The 26,064-nt window shown below is 40.2% G+C and overlaps 1 protein-coding gene and 1 long non-coding RNA gene across 7 annotated transcripts in view; one reads left to right on the forward strand and one right to left on the reverse strand.

Moving 5' to 3' along the window:
- Positions 1 to 26,064, reverse strand: part of TMEM266 (transmembrane protein 266) — a 78,607-nt gene that overhangs the window by 21,765 nt on the left and 30,778 nt on the right. For 5 of the 6 annotated variants that reach the window (XM_083850816.1, XM_083850819.1, XM_083850817.1 and 2 more), the window contains 5 exons: positions 17,982 to 18,136; positions 13,353 to 13,426; positions 3,938 to 3,994; positions 2,245 to 2,383; positions 821 to 936 (listed from right to left, as the gene is read on the reverse strand). In XM_083850816.1, coding sequence (XP_083706942.1) covers positions 821 to 936; positions 2,245 to 2,383; positions 3,938 to 3,994; positions 13,353 to 13,426; positions 17,982 to 18,136 — 541 coding nt within the window. The remainder of the gene's footprint in view (positions 1 to 820; positions 937 to 2,244; positions 2,384 to 3,937; positions 3,995 to 13,352; positions 13,427 to 17,981; positions 18,137 to 26,064) is intronic. The other variant, XM_083850820.1, reaches the window with a different exon arrangement.
- Positions 835 to 2,337, forward strand: LOC310905120. Its single transcript, XR_014588793.1, has 3 exons — positions 835 to 949; positions 1,816 to 1,978; positions 2,201 to 2,337. It is a non-coding gene; the product is annotated as an uncharacterized lncRNA (long non-coding RNA).

The raw sequence follows: 26,064 nt of genomic DNA on the forward strand, positions 1-26,064 counted from the left end.
GGACACCTCACAGTTATCTCTGCAATTGAAATAAGTTACTTGGGGAATCAGTCTTTTGTGGGTTGGTGGTGACCTGAATGCCCCACTTAGTCTGAGTCTTAACTTACATGGCTGGTTTCTACTTTAAAGCAGCTTACTCAGGGACTCATTTACATGAGATTAAGTGTAATTCAGAACTCCTGGCTTCTTCCCCAAGTGATGGTTTTACACTTTTCTCGAACATATTTGTCTGAGATATTTTTACTTTCACCTCCCTTATCTCAAAGACTGAATCACTAAACATCTGGGGGGGGGGGCTGGGAAGAGTCTAAAATCTTGACTTTCTTCCAGAAACTAGAAGCTTCTGGTGCAACACTGAGTCTGCCAAGAGAGTCTCTGACTGACCTACAGAGAAGCTGCCTCCTGCATTCAAAGAACAGAGATTCACTAGCTTTCCTGCAGATGTATACATTTTCCTAGGAATATTGCTTTAATATTGCTTCAGTCTTTTTGCATGAATTTTGCATGCTCTGAATATTACGTCTAACTGCACTCTATCAATAAATTAAATTCTGGGAGCATTCCTTTTCTGTTCCTCACAACTGTTCTCCTCACCTTAAAAAACACACGCACAGCAGCAGAGGGAGACAACTGCTGTTTGACAAATACCATGCTGACAATATCCTGGCTGCAGCTAATATTTCTTTAACGACCTGAAATCTGTCACCTTGCAACAGAAATCTTAGCAATATTCCTCAAACCTTAGCCTGTGGCAATGTACGTAAACTGTTTGATTTGCTATAACAAGCTCTACGCAAATAAAGACATAACTGAACTTTACCCCTTGTTCTTGGCAGATCTGGGTTAGTCTTTCCAGCTGTTCATCTTGAATAACCTTTGCCTTCTCATATTGCTGAATCATCATCTCCATCTCCACTTTCACTGGAAGGACATAGGCTGGAAAACATAAGTAAGTACTCAAAGTTAACCCAGCTGTGATTGATTGATTTATTTATTTATTAATTTTTAAAATTGGAGGGAAACCCTTTACAGACCAAAGAATTTCACCCTTTTCAACTGCAGTGAGAGAACTCGAGTATTCCTTCTGGGTAAGGATTTCTAACAGCTGAAATACAGGTCATAAGCAGGGCCTAGCTCTCGTTTGGTCAGAATTCCAATTGTCTGGCTGAGCTGAAATGCATCCTGCTTGCTCTTCCTAGCTTTGGCACTAATACTGATCTTTCCCAGTGCTTAGCACAGATTTTTTGAATTGCTGGGTAGCAGATTTTTCTGCTTGGAGTTGCTCCCATCCCCTCTAAACCTGAACAGCATCACTCCCTTGGGAGAAGAACAATTCCAGAGCCCCAGGTATTTAATTCCTAGACTTGGTGGTAGGAAGTAAGTCCGTGATGGAAATAGTAGACTAATAAGGAGACTTTAAAAAACAAAAAGGAAACAACTTCTATTGTTTTTTAAGCTACAGCCCAGTTTTCAATAGGTCTTCCGAAAGCGTTTAGAAATGTTGCTTCTCTCACAATCAGGGCAAACTCAGACTAATGAGCAAAGCTGTTCAATGTTTATTGCAATTCTTGATGTTTTATGAAGCTACAAAAGATCCTGAACTTGCCTTGGACACTTCACTCATGGTGCTATGACCTTTCCTCAACTCTCAATACAGTTTGGGCATCTAAATCAAAAATAACAGATTGACTCTGATCTTTCATATAGGACCGAAGTGATCCTTCACTTATTCCTTTCCCACCTCTTATCCCTGTAACCTGAAATGCCTGAAACCACTTCGCATAAAGTAGCCTACACTTAAGTCCTTCCTTCCAGGCACAGCCACTGCTGCTGCAACCCTGACTTCCCGAGGAGTTCTTATCTCTCCTGGTGCTTCCCCACGGAGGTCTATGCAAAACACATGACACATGCTTAGTGACGACTGTGCTGTACCACACACCGGCGCTGCAGAGAGCACCTTCAGCATGGAACCACCATGGTAAGAAAATGCTCCTGACCAGATAGGGGATTTGAAGGGGCCTTACAAAATACAAACCAATCAATTTTAAAGGCTTAAAGGGAACAGGCGAAACAACCACGAACTTGAGACCTACTGTCCTCCATGGGAGTCATAACTCTCTCCTGTTCAGTGCTTTTAAATTGTAAGAGGAACGGGAAGGCAAGCATTCTTTCCAAACATTTAAAACCTCTTTTTTCCCAGCCTGCCAGGTAATTCTTGGAGTCACCAATTGAATCACCACTCACCATCAATGATCCTCTTCACTCTCCATATTCGTAATGTGATAATAAGGCTGATAGCATCCCATGGGCTGTTGGGGCCATTAGCCACTGTCGAGGCCACCATTGGTGCCAAGGACAAGATTATGACAGCACCATCAAACACCTAGAGAGAAATGATTTTTTTCAAACTCTTCCTAAAGATCACAAGCCCTGCCATTTCTGCCTGAGGTCATGAAGGACTCCCACTTCCCCAGAAAGAAATGCAATTATGGTATGTATGTGAAAGGGATACGAGAGGTGGCCAAGTCCCACAAAGGCTGCATCCTTGTGAGGCAGCACAACAGAATTCTTCAGTGCTTCACCCACAGTTTATGAGGTGAGGAGAAATAATCTGTGGTGGGAGGGCAGGAAGAGAGAAAGGTATTTGGACCACCTGGCCAAAATCTCCATGTAGAAGTGATAGACTAAATGATACTGCTGCTGAAGAGTATTATTATCATTGGTATTTATTACCCATTACTTGGGATGATGCCATCCTCCCAGAAAAGATACATTCCCTGCCTACTGATTTTACTGTCTAAATGAAGAGATCAAGAAGACAAGTAGAAAAAGATGGAGCAAAGTGACTTAATGGCTCTTGGCCACAGCCTGACTACACAACATGTGTGGGCTATATGGCAAGACAGTAAGACTTTGCTCTCACTGCTATTGGGCAGCAAGGGTTTCAAGGCTTTTGGCAACAGGGACTATTCAGAATGATTTGTATGATGTCGGTTGCATTGTGGATTAGATCAGAGAAGGCCACTGTGTGAGTAAACACATCTCACAGCAAACTGGCAATAGAGATGAGCGTGTGCTACCCTTGCCTAGCAGGGTAGAACAGAGTACCGTGTCCTCATTCCTACTGGGATGCTTCCCAGCTGCCAAAGACCATTGGTTAATGGTTTGCATATGGAGACAGGACATAGATTTTATAACCACTGCACATTCAGAACTGTGCATAACAATCCAGTGTATTGAAAAGAAACACTTCTAACTGCTCTTATTTGATGGACAGTGAACACCAGACAGTATCAAGAAAGAGTTTTTCATTTTCCCACTCCTCAGATTGTTGCTCAGGTTGGGATTATGTGTTACTTTTAACATACGCATTTCCTTTTCTGTCTCTGGAACAGTATGCACATTCTACCTCATTTTTAATTTGAGGTATAAATGACAGTGTTTATCAAAAGTCAGATTTAACTAAAAAATCATTTCAAAATACTTTTTTTTTTGCCAAAATTGTATTGTCTATCAGAAAACTACACACGATTTTTCAATCTGTTCTACTTTCAACTTGATTATGAGAACATGGTTGCACAAGTCACATGACACTTTTTACTCACCTTGTTCATTATCTCAGGGTAGCGGTACCAACTGTTAGACAAGCACAGCTCTAACAATAAAATCCACAGACACGTGGAGCAAAAACCCTACAACCCCTTCCTCCCCCTGTAATAAAATATTTCCAAACATAACGCTCTTCTGAGAGTCTCACAGAACAAGGGACTGAATCATACTGCTATGTACCCAAGCATACACCGAGAGGTATGTGCATACTTATCTGATTTAAAAGATATCTGTATTGCACCGGATCTGTAACGAAGACACCCAGAGCAGTTCTTAATATTTTTAATGTGCCTGCCTGGAAAACAGTACAAAGAGTAAGACTACTCACCTCTATTTTGTTTTCAATGTAATCCCATATGCCAAGGACCACAATCCTCAAAATAGTCTAGTAAAATAGATTGGGGAAAAAATGATGAATGTCATTGCAATTATAGATAAACACTTAGTCCTTTATCTATTTAGGGGTACATTTTTGTCTTATCTATGCATAATGTATTTCTTCTAAATAATAATGAGGATCCAGAAATAGCTAGGTCTCTGTATTATAAAAGGAGGTACTGTTTTCTAACCACCATATTTATGATGTTTCAATGAGTCAGTAAGTTCCAAGTTCAAATGTTCATCACTCCTTCCACCCTCCAAAAGTTTCCATTTTAGAGTTTTTTAGAGTTATGAGATTCAGATTACTACCAAAAAAAAAAAAAGAAAAAAATAAGCCTTCAAAAGATTCACTCTTGGGCCCCCTCTCTGTACTCTTCTGGATGTGAACATCTGAACTTCTCTGTACTCTTCTGGAGTTCAGAGCTGTTGCCTTATTATGAAGTTCCAGAAAGTCATAGGATAAGGGAGAAAAATAATTCTATGATACTCCTCTTTAAGCAAAAGAGCTGTAAGTAGCATCAGTAACTAGAAAAGAACAATGAAGATGGAAAAGAGAATGAACCAATGGTGAATTCCTATTAACAATCCAAGGGCATTGTTCCCCCCCTTTTTTTTTTTTTAAATCTGGCTTTTAGGATACACCATTAAAAAAAAAAAAAAATCAATCTGATGATTGGGATTGAATTCACATAAAAGCAAAACTGGTAGGGATGTTTTCTGCCCACCCTAACATCAGCTCAGATTTTGACAGACACAACTGGAGCTCCATGACTCGCAAAGACGACGAAATCCCTTCTGCGTTAAACCACAGCGCAACTGAGAGGGCATGCGGCAGGCTGCTGTGTGAGGGGTCACCATGCCAAGAACTGTGCCGAAGAAACTAAGCGACTATGTGATGAATATACATATCTCCTCTTCATTAAAAATGCAGCCAACCAACTCGGAATTTGTGCCAAACATAGCAGCACTACCCAGCTGCAGAACAGCCCTGGGTTTTTCAGAAGGGTACTGCTCCTATGCATGCTTCTGCCAAACCCCATGAGTCCAATTGCCTCATTTGGCCCAGGATGACTGTGCAGAGCTCTGTCGTGGCACTCCAAACCTTAACCTGTTTTGCAGAGGGAGACATTGCTATGGGAGATCTGTTGCCTCAAATCCAGTCTCATATAAATGCTCATCAGTGAGCAGGAAAGTGAACTGGCCAGTGCTTGCTCAGGAATGGTACACATGAAGCCCTGGTCAAGTCTGGCTGAGAAAGGGAGTCACTAGTCAGAAGAGCAAATGCAGTGCTCTCTTCCCTCTACAAAAAATGGTAAGACTTTATGTAGACACCAAGAACTGCTAATGCTGCTGGTCTCTGCTCCTAAAAGAACATTTTACTTTCAAAGCCCTTCACAAACACAATGCAGGAATAAGGTTACTCGCAGCAATCTCCTCAGGAACCTGTATGCACAGTGGTTTAGATGGCAAAAAGAGATGCACAGCAGCAGCAGCCCCTCAAATCCAGTTTTGCTGGTGAGATGAGACGTGATGCAAGCACAAGGTGTAAGTGCACACGCTGCTGTACAACTGCAGCACTTCTGCAGTCTCAGCTCAGGCCCTTTCAGACAGAAGCAGCCCAGCTCCTCTGTAAGCAGCTCCCCCAGTCCCCACGGAGAAGCTGTACAAAACGCTAAGTACAAGGCACCCGTGAGCACACACGTCCAGTTGTGTAAGTTAACCTCAGTCCACAGCCAGCAGCCAATGCATGAGGAAAAGCAGTGCCTTCCTTAAAGCGTGGGGTGCTACCTTTTCAGCAACCCTGTTGACAGCAGAGAAAAATCCAGGTTATTTTCTTCTATGCTTAGGCAGCCTTATGAAGTGCTATGTCAGTGAACAACTACAGGATGGCTACACACTTCACATCTTTACTGTAGCTGATGGTGAAAAACCTTCCTTTGGACAGGTGTGCAGTTGTCCAGTGATCTTTTTGTTGCAATGACAGGGCATACCTGCACAAAGAAAATAGAAATACTGCCTCACAACCCCAAATATGATTTAACACTGAACTGTTGAGAGAACATTAAAAAAAAAAAAAAATCCTTTCTGCCTTTTTAATTCTCACTGCAGTGTTTAAGTAAGACTGCACTACTGTCATATTCGTGGGCCTGAGCCATTCCAAGGGCTGGAAGCTAGCACAAATATTTTCATTTTCAGGCTGCTGGTGTGAATCAGCACAAGTCAGCACTGTCAGGAAGTCTTTCTGGCAGATGTTTATTGCAGTAATGCTTCTGAGTGCTACCTCTAGGTGACAGGCTCCCCCCTCACAAGAAACGCCTTGATGATCACCATCTCTGCTCACAGGTAGAACAAGCAAGCTATAGGAGGGGAGAGCACGAGAGCAGAATGAACCCAGCTCCCTCTCAGAGAGACATTAACTTCAGGGCAAACTCTAGGCACAACTGAGGGGTAAGGTGTAAAAACATTTCTTCTATATGGAAGGCCTTAAAGCCACATGCTGGCATTATCCACCAGCTTGTCACTCTTAACCAAACAAAGCACCTCATCACTGCTGCTGCAAAAAAACGCATAAGACAGCTTTGCCCTGGTGCCTTCAGGGAGCTGGAGTCCCAGGAAAGTGCATCTCACACACGCTGTGCAGCCTGAGATACAGCCGTGGTATGCTCATGGTCCCCTTGCCAGTCCTTACTACCGGTACCACCAAAGTAGGCTTAGCTTTCTCTGCCCTCCCTCTGTTGGCACAAAGTATGGGATCACACCCACCTTGGCTGTCATTGCTCTTACCCAGGGGAGTCTGAACCAAACACATTTGGGCTTCTCAAGGCAAATTTCCCTGACTGTTCAAAACAATAAATACTTTGACTGAAATGAGAGCACTAGTGTTAATACTAAAGTGCTGTTTATAAGTTTCCTAAATTGTCAGAAATAGCTTTCAGACAAACACCCATTGCATTTGTCTGTGTGGTTTCTCTGTATAGAACCTAGCAGAATCTGAAGAAAAAAAAAAAAAAGAGACAAATCAATACTCCAACAAACTTCCTACGCACTGTATATGGACCAAACTGAAAAGCACAAATGAATTCAAAAGGAATTGCAACCTGAACATTCATCACAGATGAAACAGACATGTTAGTCGTGACTCTTACCATTTGCAGAACTGACACAGAATCTACAAGAAATTGGGAGAAATGGAGAAGAGCTGCTGTTTTCCCTGGTGTGGGGGCGTTTTTCAGCACTGGAGCAGATGCACACACACAGTTTTGCAGTACACTACAGGCATTCTGCTTTTTGGACACAGAGGTTTGAATGCAAACATTAGATATCAGTGGGAGTATATTTCTGCTAAAGGCCACTGCCTTTAAACAGTTAAAAAAAAGAATGTTTTAACATTTCTTGACCTAAGAACTTGCAATTAGAAATTACTTAACTTCCATCCATCTGTCCATATATATATATATACACGTGTGTGTGTGCATGTACTTTAGTTGTATCAAATACATTTTTGCTTTCTGAGGAAAGCTAAATTATTACATAGAAGTCTGCCCAGTGTACTAATAAAAGTAAAGGACCGAACACTTCTGTTAACTTGTTTTAGTTAGAGTAAAGCCAGATAAAAATAAAATCTTAGACCATTCTTCAGAAAGAAACGTAATTTCCAAGTTGACTTTGTCCCTTGGTTATGCACAGCTGCTTGCACAACACCGCCTGCCTGCAGCGTAGGTTGTGAAGAACTGTGTGATGCTGCTGGTTTGCTGTCCAATTTTCTAGGGAAGCTTGGCCAAGTCCTCTGCTGAGCCAGCTGTGTGAATCCCCGCACCCTGCGTGAGTTAGCCACATTTGTCAGCTGACTGCACTGTACATTTTGTAATTTTAAATATGTCATTGCTTGCACCATTAATATACTATTTACCACTGAGTGACTCGCTGCGCTAAATTCATCCATGGTGTAAAGAAATCAAAAAGGAGGCAGCACAGCAGCCGAGGCTGGCCCACCAGATTTAGTTCACAGCTCTGCGTTCCCAGATGAGGTAAGGATTGCACAAGAGATGGAAGGCCGATGGAGTGGGGTGGAAAGGGTCTTTAGTTGAGTGCTTCCCTCCTTCCACTGCCACAAAACTCTCTATGTGTTACAGAGGGTGTTTACCTCTGCCTTATGCAGAAACTGTAAGATTAAGCACCTGTCTTTAGGGTATATCTCATAAGACCAAATATTTATTGAAATCTTTCTCAGAAAGTACACCTTGTACCCAGCCTGTGATTTATAATCTCTCTGGCTCAGGTCACTCCACAGAGGCCTTAGCTCATAGACTACTCAAAACAATCTTCTTTTGCCACCTTCTGGTGTGCCTGTCCCAAGATACTGCATTAGTTGTACTAGGTTATGCTATTCCCCTGCCCGCAGAGCATGGCGGAACATGTTAGCATCTTTAAATGACACATCCTTCTGCTTCCAGTGCACAGGCATCCTCCTCACATGGTTTCTCTTCAAAGCAAGGCTCCAAAATGAAAAGGATAACTACTGCCCTCCCCTCATGTATCACACAGTACAAAACACTCCCCACTTACTGTTCTCTGCAACTGCTGTGGCTCTATCAGCACACGTGGTCACTTAGGAATAATTAACGGCAAAAGCCTGGTGACACGAATAGACATGAACGTACTACATTCTTTGTCATTGTCTACCACTAATTCTCTCTTGTGGTATCATGCAGTCTCAAAATGCACCTTTGCACAAACACTTCATTTAACTGTAGTCCTGCAATAGCTGCTCTTAGAATAAGGAGAAAAGGAATGAATTTTAAACTGAAAGCTCTGGAGTGATTTGAAAGAGCTTTACAGGAATGGAAATGGCTTACTAGAGCCACAGTATGCCACCAGAAGGTAAGGACAGATTGGACAGAAAATTGTCTTAAGCAACCAGAGGTTCCCTCTGGACATGACTATACTCGTGTTAGTTCTTATCTCTGTAGCGCAGTGCAGAAGGTGCTGGCCTGTGGCTATCAGGAGATGAAAGCTCAGATGAAGTTCTGATAGAGCACACCCTGTACATACCTGTGTGATATATTCTTGGTGTCAAGAGAAGGTGTCAGGCTAAGTCCCTAGACCCCTACAAAACCTGGTAACTAGTGTTTTATGAAGCAAGAAAACTAAAAGTCTAGAAAATAAATTTCACAATATATTAAATATTTAATTTGTACACACTAACAGAGAAGTAACCTTCAATTTACCTCTATAAGTTATATTAGCATAGAAAATCCGTATCTTTGGTCCTAGATCCCCTCCATCAACCACCTGAAGAAACAAAACCTACACAGCCAGCAATGCAGCACATTTGTGCACCATGAGAAAACTCATGTACACAGAATGAAAGCAAACATTCAGAAACGAATGTTCTTCCAGCTTATGGAAACATTACAGAATTAATAGAAGATTATTATCTTTCTGCTTATCTGTTGACAAAATCTAATATGCACTCGTGAGCCATAGCCAATGAAACAAATCCTTTATCAACTAGGACTCCAGACTTACTCAATTCCAGAACTTGTTTCTTGTACCCTGCTACGGGAAAAAAGTGGTGATTCAGTGATTGCCTAACTTTAAGGACACCAGAAGACTTGGTTTCTCCCATGGAAACACTCAAGTGCTGAAAGCTAGCAGAATGCCTGAGTGCTTGGCTGACTGAAGCACATACAGAGCAACACGAACAACTAATATCAAAGAACTCGATTCTTGCACACAAACGGTCTCAACAATCTTAGTGGAAAAACACAACCGAACAGCTACAGAATCAGCTATCTGTGGCAATGTGATAAGACTGTTAAAATACAAGCATACTCCAACCCACTTACCAAAGCACTGTGACATTCCCCATCGTCCTTTTCTCAGCCAACTATTACCAAGGCTGAATTTGTCCTCTTGACAGGGTGTAACCCTGGCTTTGCTTTGCTGTTGGTACTGGGGTTTCTCCCCCATTGTCTTTTTCTGCTCTTCTGCCTTAACATCTGGGTAACATTTGGTGCACAGACAAATCGTAGTGATGTATGTAAACAGAGACAAACATACACAGTCATCACCACTTGTAAATCCTCTTCAAAATACTTGGAAAAAAGCAAAAAGAGCTGATGTACAATTCACTTGAGTAAGGCTATTTTAATGTTGGAAAGTCACAGACAGTGACAGAAAGAAAATACAAAATTGACAGAGTGGAATAAATTCCTTTAAGGCTTATGGCTATAACAGAAATAGAGAGAGAGATGGAAAATGCTGGGAGTGTAGCTACTTAATTTGGTTGGCACATGTCCTGCTGGCAGTTGCTAGTTGCTGGCATGTCTGCCCCTTCATTTTAACCAAGCAGAAAGCCAGTGCCTGTTTAACTCCACCACGATGGGACCGAAAGTGCTTGCAGTGTCTTTACAGCACCAGCTTTTAATCGGTCTTATTTTTCTAAAACATTCAGATTTTCTGCTGAAAGTTTTCTGGATTTTAATAAGTTTCTATTATTTCTTCTCCACATCTGAGCTGAAGCCTCTCTGAAGAATTATGTATCCACCTTTACAACTAATGGGAACCAAACTACAGAAAAACCAATAAACATCCAAGGCCGGGACATGGTGCTTGCTATGGAAACAGCCCTTTGTGAACACTGGCATCTCTCAATCCTTGGTTTGGGGAGAAAAGCACTGACTGAAAGACTAATCAATCCTCAGTAGTTGCCTGTTATATCCAAGCAAACCTTAAGCCTGCTCAAATCTGGAAACTCATCCTGACATCAACAGTCACAGACTGCAAAGTCTCACTGTAACATACAGTTTTCTCAACAAGTAACTCAAAAAGACAGCTGACTCGTGGTTTTGAGAATCAGAGGGCAAGAAAGCCTCTGAAGGCACCAAAAGAGTAAATAAGATAAAGATCAATGAAAAAAATAGCATTTCTGTGATATGGAGTTTTTACAGTATTCTGTAACCCCCTGAAAAATCAAGGTTTTTGATTTGGATGAGAAAAGATTATACACTGTTTTTTGTGCTGTTGTTCATTAAACCGCCCTGGCACAAGACCAACCCCAGCAATCCCAGTAGCAATGGTACACCTTCATTCTGTTCCAGGTCTGTGGTCTTTGAAGCATATCCAGATATGCTGCAGACCCACCTCTATTGCTATAATACAGTCTAGGACTCTGAGCTGCTAAAAATTCACTTAATGAACCAATATCCAAATGTCTATCCTCCTTTGTGCTCATTACATGGCTGCCTTGTGGCCTTGGCTTTCATTGGTGTAAATTCAACCCATGATCAAATAGGTGGAGGAAGATAAGGAAGATACTTTGAAAGACAGAAAGAGATTTATAAAAAATTAGGACAGCAAGCAGAGAAGGAAAAATAATTTGAAATATCCAATGTAGAAAGGAGGAAAATATCCAAGACAATGCAAAATGAGGATGGTAAGTCAGGCAATCAGCTTTGGCTGTGCGAATCATTTCTGTTACTGTTTTCCTGCAAAGCATTTCCGAAACAGTTCGTCCGCTCATGCAGGTACTCCGAGCAGAACCAAAACTATTAATGTCTGCCTTGAGACAAGTGAGAACTGGCCTTATCTGCACTGCCACAAGCAACCTAACAAAAACTGCCTGCATGTGAACCAGACTATGGAAGGGATACAGGAACAAGGCACTGCAAGGAACTGCTAGGATACAAGTAGCTGCATCAGGCTTCGGGGAGAGTGCTTGGTCACACAAATGAAAGAAAACAGAACTCAAGGTTATGCCCAGCAGAAGGAAATCGAGGACCACAGGAGAAGCTGCTGTGAAACAAGCTCCAGGCAGCGATGAAGATCAGGTGCGTGTTTGTGCAGCCATGCTGCCAGCAGCAGAGTTACAGGCTGATCCTATTGGGAAGCTCAGGACTACAGGTAACCCCAGGGTGCTAATCCTCACTGGAGAAAAAGAAAGCTTCTCAGAGAGAGGGGAAAGTATTTATTTACAGGGAATGGACTCCACCTAGCAAACCTAAGTCTTCAAGTATTAGGATATGCAGTACACAAAGCAGATTCTGCAAAACTGTTGAGTGGTTTAGAGATTCTTTTCCAGGCAGTTTACGTGTATCCTACAACCCACAATCACTGTCAAAGGATGGGGGAAACAAAAATGAGCTGTATCCATTTGTATAACTGCTGCACCAGGAGGCTAGGATGCAAAGCAGTCTTGAGACCCCTGCCTGTTATCAAGGAATCCTTTCTGAAAGTTCCCACTGGCAGTGGCAACACTAGCTAGAAAGCCCCTGTCATGAGTAGAAATACAAAGTAGAAATACAAAATGATATATGTAAATAAAGGCATAATAGAGCCACAAAAATAATCAGTGATATAATATGGTGAGTATGAATTCAACACAATGAACTACCACATAATTTGCAGATATCACAGCTCCCTGTTCATCTGAATTTCTTTGTAACTTTCACATCAATGTGAAAGTTACACGTCTTCACAGAGTGAAGTCAATGCGTCTTCACAGAGTGAAGAATTTAACTCCTTTTTGGACAACAATATTTTATCCAATGAATTAGAAAAAATATTTTTAAATATGTAAGTCCAGGTTGCCTTCCAACATACGAGTTGGTATAATGTAACAAACAAAAACTTTTTTTTTTTTGGTGACAAGTAACACCTTATGACCTGGAAAAATAGCCTTAATGAATACTTTGAGATATTTCAGGTGTAGTTTAAATGTCTCAGTATCAATTACTTCTTTTTGGAATAAAGTTGAAAACTGTAATAGGTATTCCCAATTTTGTCAGTCGTTATATCACTGCTACAGCTTTTTCCAATTTCTAAAAGCACATTCATAGAAATATTTCCAAAGAAATTCACCATTTGTTTCATTCTCTCACTGTGTTTACATGCAGCAACCCAGAGCATCTAAATTACCTCCATAAATTTTGGGAGGAGAGAATTCCATTCTTAAAGCAGATCTTTTTGTAAAATAGATCTGCAGTTCTTTCACCCCAAATTAATTCTTTATTCCCAGTGACACCAATAAGATTTCTGTGAGAAGAAATGTATGAAACAGGCCTGCCCTGTGTCTGGTGATTCAGAGGTGATTATCTCTTTTTGTAATTGTTCAGTTGTAATTTATAAGGCAGTATCTTCCATGTTCCCTTGCCAATTCTAGGCAGCTGACAAACAGCACTACTACAAACAAGATCTTCTAGTTTGCTAAGTGCGGCAGCAATATTTTTTTTTCTTTTGTTTTTGTAGTGCACTGCACTACCTTTATTCACAATCTAAACCATGTTAAATGCTTGCTAATTCCAGTGACATCATAAAAATACTTTGCAGTTCTGTGCATGAAGGTCTTTGATTATACATACCTCTGAAAAGAAAACAGACAGGATGACTAGGCTGATCCAGTGAATTACTCCTGCAAACTGTGAAGCACTTGAAACTGCAATTAACACAGTACAATGAGGCATCGTTATAGGAGTAGAATGCAACTTATGTTTAGTATCATTAGTACTGCTACAACTTACATGTGGGTCAAACTTTCTTTCTTAAAGTTCATAATGGAAGTGCCAGAAAGGGAATGGGATGTAATGGAACACGGAACTCCAGCCCTGTCAGCTGCTCACCCTACTTCAGGCCAGCATGTCAGCAGCCACAGCAATATTGCCTTGGATCTTGTGCACATCAGATTGCCAGTAAGCAATGACATACACATTAGGTCTTTGGCAATCTGTCACTGCTGCATGCTCTTGCTCCACACACTGCTTTACTACGAGATGCGTGACTAAATCCCACGTACCTAAAACTTCAGTTAGAATTCTGTAAGGAAGCAATGCTCCATTATTCCCACATCATTCCTTACATGCAGTCTTTGACAATTCAGCTCAGAAGAACAATAATTGTCTGGAACAAGTGATTAAAAACTACTGCTCAAACTGGGCTTTAAAAACCTTTTCACCTAAATAAATAACAGAGCTATGTGGACTTTCACACAGCTGTCCAGATACGGCATGAACATTCCCCTCAGTCACGTTTGACTCTAGGAAAACCAGAGCAAGTTCAGCAACAGAAAGAATGAATGTCATTGTTAATTGCGATGAAGATCAAATCTCAATGTATTATTTTTAAAGAGTTTGTGAAATAGCAGCGATTCTAACTTGTGCAACATAAAAATGTGATTACTTTTGTAGAGTGTATTTCAGGAAATGTGGCTGTCAAAGGGGCAGCTTTGTCTTTAAGCAGGTTGGCATGTGAGCACTTGAGAAAGCTACAGCAAATGAGATAAAACTCCAGGTAAGATAATTGGTTTAAAAATACTTTTCTACAGTCTTTTTCAGGAAGATAGGAACTATGAAAATCACTTCTGTTCAATTCATTTCAAACTCCTCCATAAAACGAAGTCTGTAAAGAGTAAACTAAAGGGGAAATTTATAGAACGCTGGATACTGCACACAGACTTTCCATACATGTCTTCCTCATGCACACTGACTGTGATGTAGTTATTCCACTATCAGAGTGGAATAACTGAAAAAAAGTCCTTTCAGAATCTGACTGGAGGAAAACTAACCTGAACTCACTAAAAGCATGAACTGAGAGTGTACTAAAGCCTTGCATGGGCACTCACTGGCATTAAATTGTGCTTTCATTTGATTCAACTTACTTTGCTTGTTTGCTGTAAGACTACCTAAGAAGCTCTATGGTAAGGATTGTCTTTGTGGGATTAAGTGCATGTCTTGAAATGTGGAAGATTTCTCAAGGAAGTTCAACTGAAATTCATTAATGACAAAAAGCAAAAAGCAGAAAGGGTCCAGTATCTGCACTACTGGCAACTCTTACTCTGGAGGTCACACACTATCAAGTTTCGATTAAGGCAATGAATAGAAAAACCTCACTTTATTTCAGGGTATTTGTGAGTCTACCCTCCCTTGAGCAGACTGATGTGTGGTCCTGCAGTTTCAAAGAACTATGGTGTATCAGAAAAGTTCAAGGCAATTGATGGCTCTGTGCACACAGAGATGCAACACTGCGGCAGAATTAACTAAGTCCCAAGGAACATGTATGTCATGCATTAAATCAAGCATCTTGTTTTAAAATTAAAACTGATCAAAATGAGAAAGGGCAGGAAGGAATGGAGGAAGAAATCAGGATACAAAGAAAAACATTGCTAGGGGCTGCTTTTGGAGCTCTCACAACTGAGGCTCCTCTGGGGCTTGATGTGAGAGGGTTTGCTGCAGAGGAACTACTTACAGATGAAACAACAGGGAAAAATATAATATATTTACCTTTCCCATGGCACTGTCTTTATAGGGTGGCATAAAGAACAAGAAATGGAAACCATCTGAAAGCTATTTTTCAAACAGCTGTCAATTGACATATAAGGCTCCAGCTGCCCCTTAGTGGACAAAAAAAGATATAGCAGCCACGATTCTTGAAAGAAAATCAGTTTCTGATGCTGCACTAACTGGAGGAGAATGCTGGACCCACTGCCAGACAGTGTGCAATCAAATTGCCAGTAAACAGTAAATGTGACAAAGTCTCCCAAACCAGAAGCTTTGTTCAAGAGCTGAATCACTAGCCCATACACTGACTGGACATTTGCCTCTTCCATAAGACTGCCCTTCAAGAATGTAATGAAAGGCTACAAAAAGGGAGAAGGCTCTTCTGCAAGAGGCGCCCATCCCTGCTCTGTGGTGGCTTGGATACCTCACTGGGATTCAGGTTGAGGGAAAACACCTAAGCTAGTCAGCAGCCGCTACTTTTAGCTGGAATAGGATTCCATGTTTGTTTTACTTGTAACCTTTTTTTTTTCTTTTCCCTACAAGTTGTCATTAAAAGCCAAGGAGTTGTGTTTTATTTCACATTTTGCTTGAGAGAAGTGCACAGTGCAACCAAGGACTGCACTAAAAGTATGAGAGAAAAACGATGCTCTCAAAATGTCACAAAGAAACCTGACTTCTCATGCAATAGTTTTACACATACAACCCAAACCCCATTAAAATCCCTCATTTAAAAAAAAAAAAGAGACCTGGTAATTAATTACCCTCTACAATGTGGAGCAGCAGTTGTTATTACAAACAAAACTGGCAGTGATGTGCCCTAACACATCCTAATGCACTGCTCAATTTCATATAGAATAAGGAATCGTTATAAACTAGAATAATATGTTTGAAAAATGTAATTATGTCCTAACAGCTTTTTAAAAGCTTAACGTAAGTGATGTACATTCCTCACGACACAACTGCAATACTTCTGTTACCCCACCAAGACAACCCTTATCTGATTTAAAACAAAACAGAAAGAGTTCAGCTTAGTGAAGGCAAGAAGCATGATGGGTTATGTATTAGCTAAAATGCCAAGTAGCAGCACAGAGCTACACACTCTCAGGTGCTGAGAAAATCCATACAGGGCAGGGGCAGCCTCTGCACAATGAAATCACCTGGCTTCTCCAGGCATCTCTAGGCCAAGAACAAGGTGGCAAGCTTTTAAGAGTATCACATGCACAAGGTAAAAAGATGAGAAATGGTCCCTAAAATACAGCCTTCTCTAAAGCAAAATAAATGGTTAAGAAAGCAGGTGCTTCCAGAGGAAAGTCTCCAAAATGCTGTTAAAAGTCTAAGACAAATCAATAGAAACAGCTTTTAAATTCTTTGGCTCTGCAGGAAGTGACAACTCTATACGTGAACAGAAAGATGTGGTGGCTTAATACAGTTCCTCATTCAATTTTTAAGGACTTACACCCATCATTAGCATTCCTGACTTTTTTAGAAGCTACAGATTTGTTCAAATTTTTGGTTTCCTCATCTAAAATGGTAAGCTGCCAGAGACTGCAGAAAATAACAAATGTAATGGAGTGGCCATGCTCATAACACTGTGTGCAGTACGGACAGACAGGGTTGTAAGGGGACTGGGGGAAAGCTTGGGCAATGTTGTGGAAAGACAGCTTAGTCACTGATTTATCTCATAGGCCTAATAAAAAAATGTTTGCAGTTAACAATGAAGTCCCTTAAACTAATCTTATTACAACTGTAATACCTAAATTTTTACAGTGAAATCTAACTTCATTAATATCAACACAAAAATCATGAAAATAAAAGGACTTCAACATTCACTTGCTCAGTTCAAAGTTGCCATAGAAGATACCAGACTGCAACTCTTTCATGTTGTGTATTCTTGCATTTATAGGATTGTCTGAACCCCATTATTACCATTTCAACATATTTGAGACTGTAGGGCGGTGCTTAAGGCTGCTCTGTAACAATTAGTGGAGAGAAAAACGTAGTTGGTATGTGTGTTCATATCAGGTTTGTACTTTAAAAGCAAAAAAAAAAAAGAAAGAAAGGAATGGAGGAAAACAGCAGTAGAGGAAAAAAATGAATTGGGAAGCAAAACAACAGCATGAAAAATAGCACTGTGGAACCTGTGTAGAGTGAGTTCAGAGAATTCAGATATAGCAAAACTCCATTTAAGCTATTATTTGACTCACTGTATATTAGCAGAGTAGAATGCCAATCTACATCATTTCTGTGCACCAGATAGAAAACTGTAATTTCAATTCCTATCCACCTCAGTATACTAAGTTACTAATATGATGGCATCAAGTACCCTAGCAAGTTCATCATATCTATCCACATACATGTGACAAGTAGCAGGGAGATTAACAATACGCTGATGACCTTCTTCTTTGCATACAGAATGTGGCTGTCCTGAAGGACAGACCTTTTCACGTACTAATGACATATGTGCAGATATCTGCATGTACACTCTGCTTGTACCCTCTGAAAATGTGTCCTATACTGAATTTGGTCAGCAAAATAGGGGAGGGTCTGACTTCACTATACTAGGGTTCCACAAACACAGTTCTTGCCTAGCCTACTAATCATTTACATGGTAGGAAAAAAGAAAATCCCCACCAACTTCCCCACCCTTCAAAAACCTCCCAGCAAGTTAAGCCTTTATTTCATTAAAATGAAAAAAAAAATAATAATCCTCCTACTCACACTGGAGAAGCTTTATATCTATTAGGAGTTCCAGAGTCAGAAGAATCACCACCAACACTACACAGGCTACCAGGAAACTGTTGAGACTTGCACTGAGCAAAAATACCTGCCACACAGCTGCTCGTCTCCCACAGCACGGTTTTAGCCAGTTAGATCTAAGGAAAGAAAATTAAGAGGGGAAAAAAAAAAGAAAAAAAAAAGAAAAGAAAGGAAAAGAAAAGAAGAAGTGAAAAAGAAAGAGCGCTAATGAGCAGTGGACTCAAAATGACAACTTCTGCTGTTATGGATACACCCATTAATATTGTACATAGACTTTACTAAATGCACTTTTGTTGGTTTCTTTACTAAGGTTGGGCTATCTTCCAAATCAGTACACTGATGAATCCTGGTTACATCTGTCAGCTGCACCATCTGATTTAATAAGCGTGGTTAATTGCACCTGTAACAGCCAACACTTCACTCTGGGGATCACGTGTCTCATCTTCAATGAGGTTCTCCAACCCTCCTGAGCATTGCAGTGCTCAAGAGCCTTCCAAGGCACTGAGTAATGCAACCTTGATTATCATATATGCTTTTCTTCCTGTCTCACTATTTTTCATGCACTTTTATACTGACATACGTGCTGCAATCATCTACCTGTGGCTACCAAGACATAGCAGGACTCTGCTATTTGGTTAGAAGGCAATGAAGCTTCATAAGAGCTTTCTGGGCATTGAATTTTATTGTCTTGTATCTTTATCCCTGTTCTAGTATGAGAACCAGCTTAGATCTGTAGCAAAAACTACGATAGTTGGTTTTAGTATCAGTTAATAACCACTGCCCAATTAAGAGTGCAGATCATTCACTGCAACTCCCAACTGCCAATTGCTAGAACTGTTCAACCTTTGCAGAAATCTTCTGTCTCATTCCTGGTTCACACTTCCCCTAGTAGCTGGCAGTATATCCCCATGGGATATAGCAAGGCTGTCAGAACTTAGGAATCAGCAGCTTCAACCAAAACCAGTAGTTGAACTTCACAAGGAAACTTGCATGTTCTAGAGAGAGAAACTGCAACAATTCCTGCTGACTACAGCTGTAAGGATGAGAGCTCTGGAAGGAAGCTGATAAAACAATAAATGTCATGCCAGCGTTGTGCTAATGCAGATCCACATTTTTCAAAGTGGTTGTTAAAAAAAAAAAATAAAAAATCTGCTTTTTCTTTTGAAAACACTTGTATTAGGAATCATAGAAATTCAGAAACATATTAGTAATCATAGGAGGTCCGAAACATAAAGCCCATCCTGCTGCCTTTTTTTTCTCCTAAAATTCTCCCATAGTTTAACTTTGATATGGTATTTATCATATCATTTCTCATTGCAGTGTTTTGTAATGTTCTTGTACTGGCCCAACTCTGGAAGTTCTGATGCTCGCCTGACACTATTTTCAAAGCCCTGTAAACACGCATTAACTAATAAAGAGCTGGCGTGAATTACTGGCTCAGCTCTAAGAACTGCAAGCACGTGAGCTGTGATGCGGTAACCGCACTGTCTGAACTAAAACGTCAATATGCAGAAATCAGTGGCATGCAAGATACTGAGCAATTCCACGTAAATAGCTCTAGGTACAGTAACTCCTGTTACAAACAAACACTCAGAAAAACATCACAAAACATTCCCTGACATAGCCACACTTAAAAAGGGGGGAGAAAGTGAGGCTAAACAGTACTCAGAGACTTGGCACTTTCAAGCAGCTTCTCAGAATTGAGTATATCAGCTAAATACTTGTACTCAGAGCTGCCTGATTACCTATCCATAAAAGACCTTCTCAATTGACTCGCAAAACCTCCAAGAAGATTTGGCAAGTGTTACTATCTGGAACTTGCCCTTAGTTCAATTGCATTAAGGTTCTAGCCTGAAGTATTCTAGCCTGAAGCAGTACTCAAAGTTGCTTTTCTCTCAAACACTGCCAGAAAAAAAAAAAAGCAAGATGAAACAATCATAAAGAACTAAAAAATATAAGATGCACTAGATTTTAAATACGTTTTTTTTTTAAATGTAAGTGGAAAAACGGGTCTGGAATAAAGCCTTCATGCAATCTTGATTTTTTAACGGATTTTATTTGACTCTATCTCAAAACAGTACAGCCTGTCCGTACTGCAGCTGGTATTTTTGTTGGGTTTTGTTTGTTTGTTTCCTGACATCTTTCCAAAAATAATGCTAGAGAATGGCCCTGTTTAATTAGAAAAGTTTTTAGCTCTATTCCCTTCTTACGTTTATCTTCTCTTTTCCAAAAGGATCTGTTTTGCCAGCATTTACCACTGCACGGTAGTTTTTCCTCTGTCCTATTCTCAGAATGATCAGTAGAGGGCCTAAAAACATTCCTTTAAAAACTCCATGTGGTCAAGATTTGCAAATACACCAAACATACCACTAAGAGTAAATCACCTGTGATTCTCAGCATGCATTACATACAGCCATGATAATCTTTATTCAAGCTCATCATTACTCCTAGAACTGCTAACGAATGCAGAATTATTCTTCTGTCTGTGCAGCAGCAGTATCCCACCGATTCCAAAAAGCTTCTGAATGAAACTATCAGCTTATGACTGAAAAAGCAACAATTTTAAGCGGCCGAGAGCAGATCGCCTGCATGCTTACACCTACATATCACTCACAAAATATATAAATTGATTTCAAAGATGCAAAAATGTTTGAAAATTAAGCCCTAGAAAACCACCCCCAGTTTCATATTTTAATTTACTACATCAAGGTACATTTATTTAAAGCTTGTCCTGTGAACGGACAGTAATTAGCACCTTCACATCACTGCTTAGCAAACAAGCTCTTCACAGATCTCCTCCAAGTCCTCTAAATCCACTGACACAGATGATTACATCGTGCTCTAAAAAAGGAGCACTGCATGTTTTTTTTCCTGGGTGCCGGAAAGCTAGCTCATTGCTCCTGCTACTTCTACACAATTGTATAATGGAGTCCTGATCTTGCCTAGGCTTTTTTTTTTCCTTTCTTTTTTTTTCTTCTTACCTCCTGTAAAGAAGAGACATAAATAATAAGAGGAACTGTGCTCTAGCTAGAAATATATTTTAGATAAACCTAGTGACACACAAACCACACTGGATCCTAGTATACAGATCTTTTCATCTTCTTCAACTCTTTAACCTGTCTTACTAGAGTATCTCTTTCTCCTGATGTATAAGAACTCGTCCAGTCAGCAGATAAGGAATCTGGTATTTGAGGAAAACAAATCCATACCAGAATTAGAGTAGGTTTAAATTTACATTCCAAATCCTGGCCATTTCCCCTCTAATACTACAGAGCTACGCTAAGTTTAGAATTTAGATTAGAAATTCGGCCACAAAGATATTCCAGAAAAATAAAAGTTGTTATACAGCTCATAAATTTATCTAGAGATTATATAGAAACCATATGCAAGTAAAACACTTTTTTGCTGATGCCAGTAAAAAAAAAGTCTTATTTTGCTCAGAGAACAAATGCAGCTTCTGTTAGTGTCCTGACTGTGTTGCCTGTTGATGCCAGGCACTCTATAAGATACATGTAAAATGTCACTTGGGACAACATTACTGCACAACTTGAGTGAGGTTCTTCAGGTATCTCAGCTACTCTGTCTATATAGTAGGAGCATCGTTTACCTGTCTTGCAATACCTGGGTGAAGTAAATAAATGCACTAGAATTGGAATATCTCAGTTGACGACTAAAGTTTTGTCATGGGAAATTTAAATATGTAGTGGAATTTTACCAGAGGTAATTCTTTTTAAAGATACTTTCACACATGACTTTGTGGAAAACCAATCTGTCATCACCACTGCTAGTTTTCTTAATAAACAGCTTGGAGAAAAGAACATAAGGCAAAACTGGGAAAGGTTTAACACATTTCTTTGGCAAGGAACCACTACAAACAATTTGTTCAAGCTGTTAACAGCTGTCACTGTTTCTATTTTCTGGTCTTGCAAATAAATCCCCCCAAATCTGTATTATACCTTACCCTGCCTTTTTTTTTTTTTTTGGCTCAGCAGCAAGTGTTTGCATCTCACAAGACAGATATGATTAGAAAACAGAAGGATGGATGAGATCCAAATCACTATCTGTAGGAGTAGAAAGGCCATGGTCAGGAAGTAAGTGAAACACAGAAAGGTTAAATAACAATACAAAATCTGGCTGAGACAAAACAGACAGCAGAGCCTCATAGGAGGCCACAAATAGCAGCTGGAGGCCTTGAGCAACTCCAGAAAGATTCCTCCAGCCTTCAGCCTAAACTCACACATGGCCAGTTTATACATATCTGTTCTCGTGCCAGTCTTGTACTTTAGGACAGTTAGCTCTTTTCCCTTGCTGGCATTTTGTCTACAGTGCATTTATATACAGCAGTGACATCTCCTCATTTACTTTAGTCAAAGAAGTGCGTGCTTTTTGTAACACAGACACTCAGTTTTTCTAACTGTCCTCGTTAAAGAATTGTCCTGGAGTTAGAGAATACAGACAAGATGAGTGGTACATAATACTCTGGAATAGGTTTAATTACATGAATGCTTCCCAGCTCACCCTGAAGCATCTTACTTGATGCCCTTAGGCTCATTTCTGCCTTCTTCGTAGATACATATGACACCATTTGCTCACAGGCATCCCGTGATTACCTTGTACATTACTCCCCTCATTAGAAAACTGCTTATTAGGCTTTAATGTCTTATGCTAAGTTCTTTATTGAAATATTAACATCAGACTTAAAACCAACCGTTAAGAAGCACAAGAACAGCCATATGAGATCAGAACAGAGGTTTGATGTCCTGTCTCCAGTAGAGGCCAGGAGCGGATGTCTCAAGATAAACAAGAACAAGGCAAATAGATATACTTCCCATTCAAACTCTCCCAGCATCCAACTATTTTCAGCTGGAGGACTTACCGAGCCAGATGTGGTTTCTAGGACTCTACTTAGGAACCTTCATTGAATTCCTTCTCCACAGACTTGTCCAAACATTCTCTATGGCCGCATAAGCAATTGAAGCCACAGATCCTTTAACAAGTATTTCCACACATCTACTGCCCTCTGGGTAAAGTACCACCTTTTTGTTTGTTTTCAAATGGGCCTTACTCCAGTAAAGTACCCTGGCACTTGGATTGAGGGCAGAGCTGTCATACTTTAAAGTCTGTGTCACTGATTCTGTAATCTCAGTCAAACCTCACATCAACCTGCTCTTTTCCAGACTGAACAGTCCTAGCTTATGGAGTCATTTCTCCAGTGGAAGTTGTTCTACATCTTGGATCACTGTTTTCCTTTAAATCTTTTCCAGTTTATTTTTTTTTTTTTATCTACCATGTCCTTTTTGACAGGGACCAGAACTACACACTCACATTCAAGATGTGGGCAAAGCTTGGATTTATAGGGATGCATAATGATGTACTCTGTTTTACTCTCTACTCTTTTCTTTACAAATTCTACCATTTGGTTTGTTTTTACACTGCTGCTCAGCACTTACCTCTCCTTCTAGACTAATATTCCTCTTTTCCACATTTCTCCCTTATCCAATTGCTCATCCATCTTTCAATTGTTACACCAAGCCACATCTTCTCCAAGTTAGACAATTATTCCCAGTTGTAAACCAGATAAGTCAAATCCACATCACTTCCACTCTCCAAAAGTCCTTGCAAACAGTGGTCTGTGGGCTACATCTACTACATCTCTATCCACAAAAAGTACCTAGGAAAAGTAAGTTCTGTTGGAAAAAGAAAAAAAAAAAAGATCGACAACCCTAAAAAGTTTGAAAACCACTGAGCTATATTTATCTATTTATTTATAGTAGGCGTTCCCTCCATCAATTGGCGTTACTGATGAACGACATTAGGGGGACAGAGTCAAAGGCTTTAGGTACTAAGATAAACACAGTAACAAGCTATTGAAGAGAACAACCTTTACAAATATAAAAGCTTAAAAGGATCTGTAGTAGAAAAGGAAGTTTCTAAATCACTGAACATCCGCTAACACAGCCCAACGTTTCATGCATTCTCTAGTGACGAGCTGGGCACCTCTCAAACTCCGCAGCATCAAATGCTCACTTTGTGCTGCAGTGCAGATCTTGGTTTTGGACCAGAGCACCTGTGTGCAGCAGCAGCGATACAGTACCACGCAGAGGACAAATCAGCACTACAGCATGTAAAGTAAGTCTAAAGAAGTCACTTTTGTAAATACAAGGAGCTTGTTCACTATAGGAAACAGTTCTGCTGTCCAAAACCTTTGCACTTTATCTCTAGCTTGGACCTGATTATTCACCTTGTATCAATATGGCGTGCTCCAGGGTCTTCATGAGATGCACAAGACCTTTCAGAAAAGGGACTGTACTTTATGTATGCTTCCAGATAAAGACAAGAAAAGCAGAAAACAAAAGAAAAACAGGAACTTAATCCATTTGAGTTCACTTGGTTAAAACACCTTTAAGCCTTGCAGAAAATATAAGTAAAAAACCTCAAAGAGATCAAAATAAAAACTGAAGTGTGAATATGAAAACCAGAAATAATGGCATACACTGGAGGCAATTACAGAAGACAGATCGAAGGAACAGACATCCTTTTCTCCCAGAATGGGTGAATAGATTCATCAAGGACAGCTTTCTACCAATTTGAAATGATAAGCTTGCAGGAATCTTTCCTGTGTTAACTTCTGAAACTTTGTGCATCTCTGTGTTCTCTGGTCAGTTTTGGTTTTCCTTCTTTTTTATTTCTCTCTCTATCCCTTCACACATCATTTATTTTCCCAGTGATTCCAACTGTTTCCTTCACTTTCTGGGAAGGAAAACAAACCTGGGACCAAACAACCCTAAGGCTATCAACAGATGATCATAAATGATTAAATTACAATGGCATGAGTATTTATAGCTAATGTCAAGTGAGTCACATTAACTGTATCAACTCCCAACCTTTACAGCTGTTGATGTAAAACACCACATTCGAAAGCACCTTCATGTTTCGAAGTTGTTTAGCATACAGAAATTCAGGAGCTGCAACCCAAAACAAATACAATGTAATTGAAAGTTGGTGTAGCTCCCTCCCCTTGCTTCCCAGCCAGAACCAAACACAGATCTTTACTGAGACAGGCTCACTGCCTAACTGCTTATTACTTCACCAAAAATACAGTCTATCACACAACTGACTGTAAATTCTTCTATAGGTTATTATGAATGATACCTCCTAACTGGCATTTAAAGAAAATATGGGAAGAAAAGCTAGCACATACCACGTTCTACATGTAGACAATTTCCAAACTGTTCTCCATTTTTTTATTGGCCATTGATGCAGAAACAGAGGAAAGTATTTTTTTGGAGGACAGAACATTTGACAACAAAGAAATTAAGAGTGGCACTTAATGTTAACATTGAAAAAGTTCCTTAGCTTTCTGGGTGATTATGCTCTTTTCATGCAAACTGAGCTCAATGCAGACATAGACTCTCCATTAAATTCACAGACACAAAGAAAATCTGCTGCTTTTGGTATACATGTATCATCTAATCTGTTACAGGTACGTTAGAAACGTACGGTGGTCTGGGCATCCAAGGCACAGTTTTGGAGTTAATCATGAAGCGCATCACAGAGCAGCAATATCTAAGGACAATTCAAACAAGTTATCTGCAAGGCAGGTAAGCAGGACTAATGAGTAACAAACATCATTCTCATATTGGTTCTGAGAACCAAGCTACTATTTATTCACAGGGCTCTGCAGCATGGAGGAGACAGACCTTTGTAAACACAAACCGTTACAGTCAAATAAAACTAAAAGTGTTTTAGGTACCGACTGCTGGCATTCATCAGAACACGTCCTTTTTCTGAAATGGCAGACCCACAGTTGCATTAACACTGGGCACAGCAGCCTCGCTGCAGCTAGGAAGCAAGCCAGATGCAGCAGCCCCCCCACCCCACACTGCAGTATGCAGAGACCACAGGCACCTTACTGCTTCTGACTGCGAGGAGGGCAATGCCAGCCCTGACACATGACCTGTAATGGCTATCTTCAAAGCATATTCCATCTAACTTAACCAGCTTCCACTGTTCTAACTTTCCCTGTTTATCTACAGAGAGAGAA

The sequence above is a fragment of the Anser anser genome (genome assembly GCF_964211835.1).
Source record: "Anser anser genome assembly, chromosome: 10".
NCBI classification, from domain to species: domain Eukaryota; kingdom Metazoa; phylum Chordata; class Aves; order Anseriformes; family Anatidae; genus Anser; species Anser anser.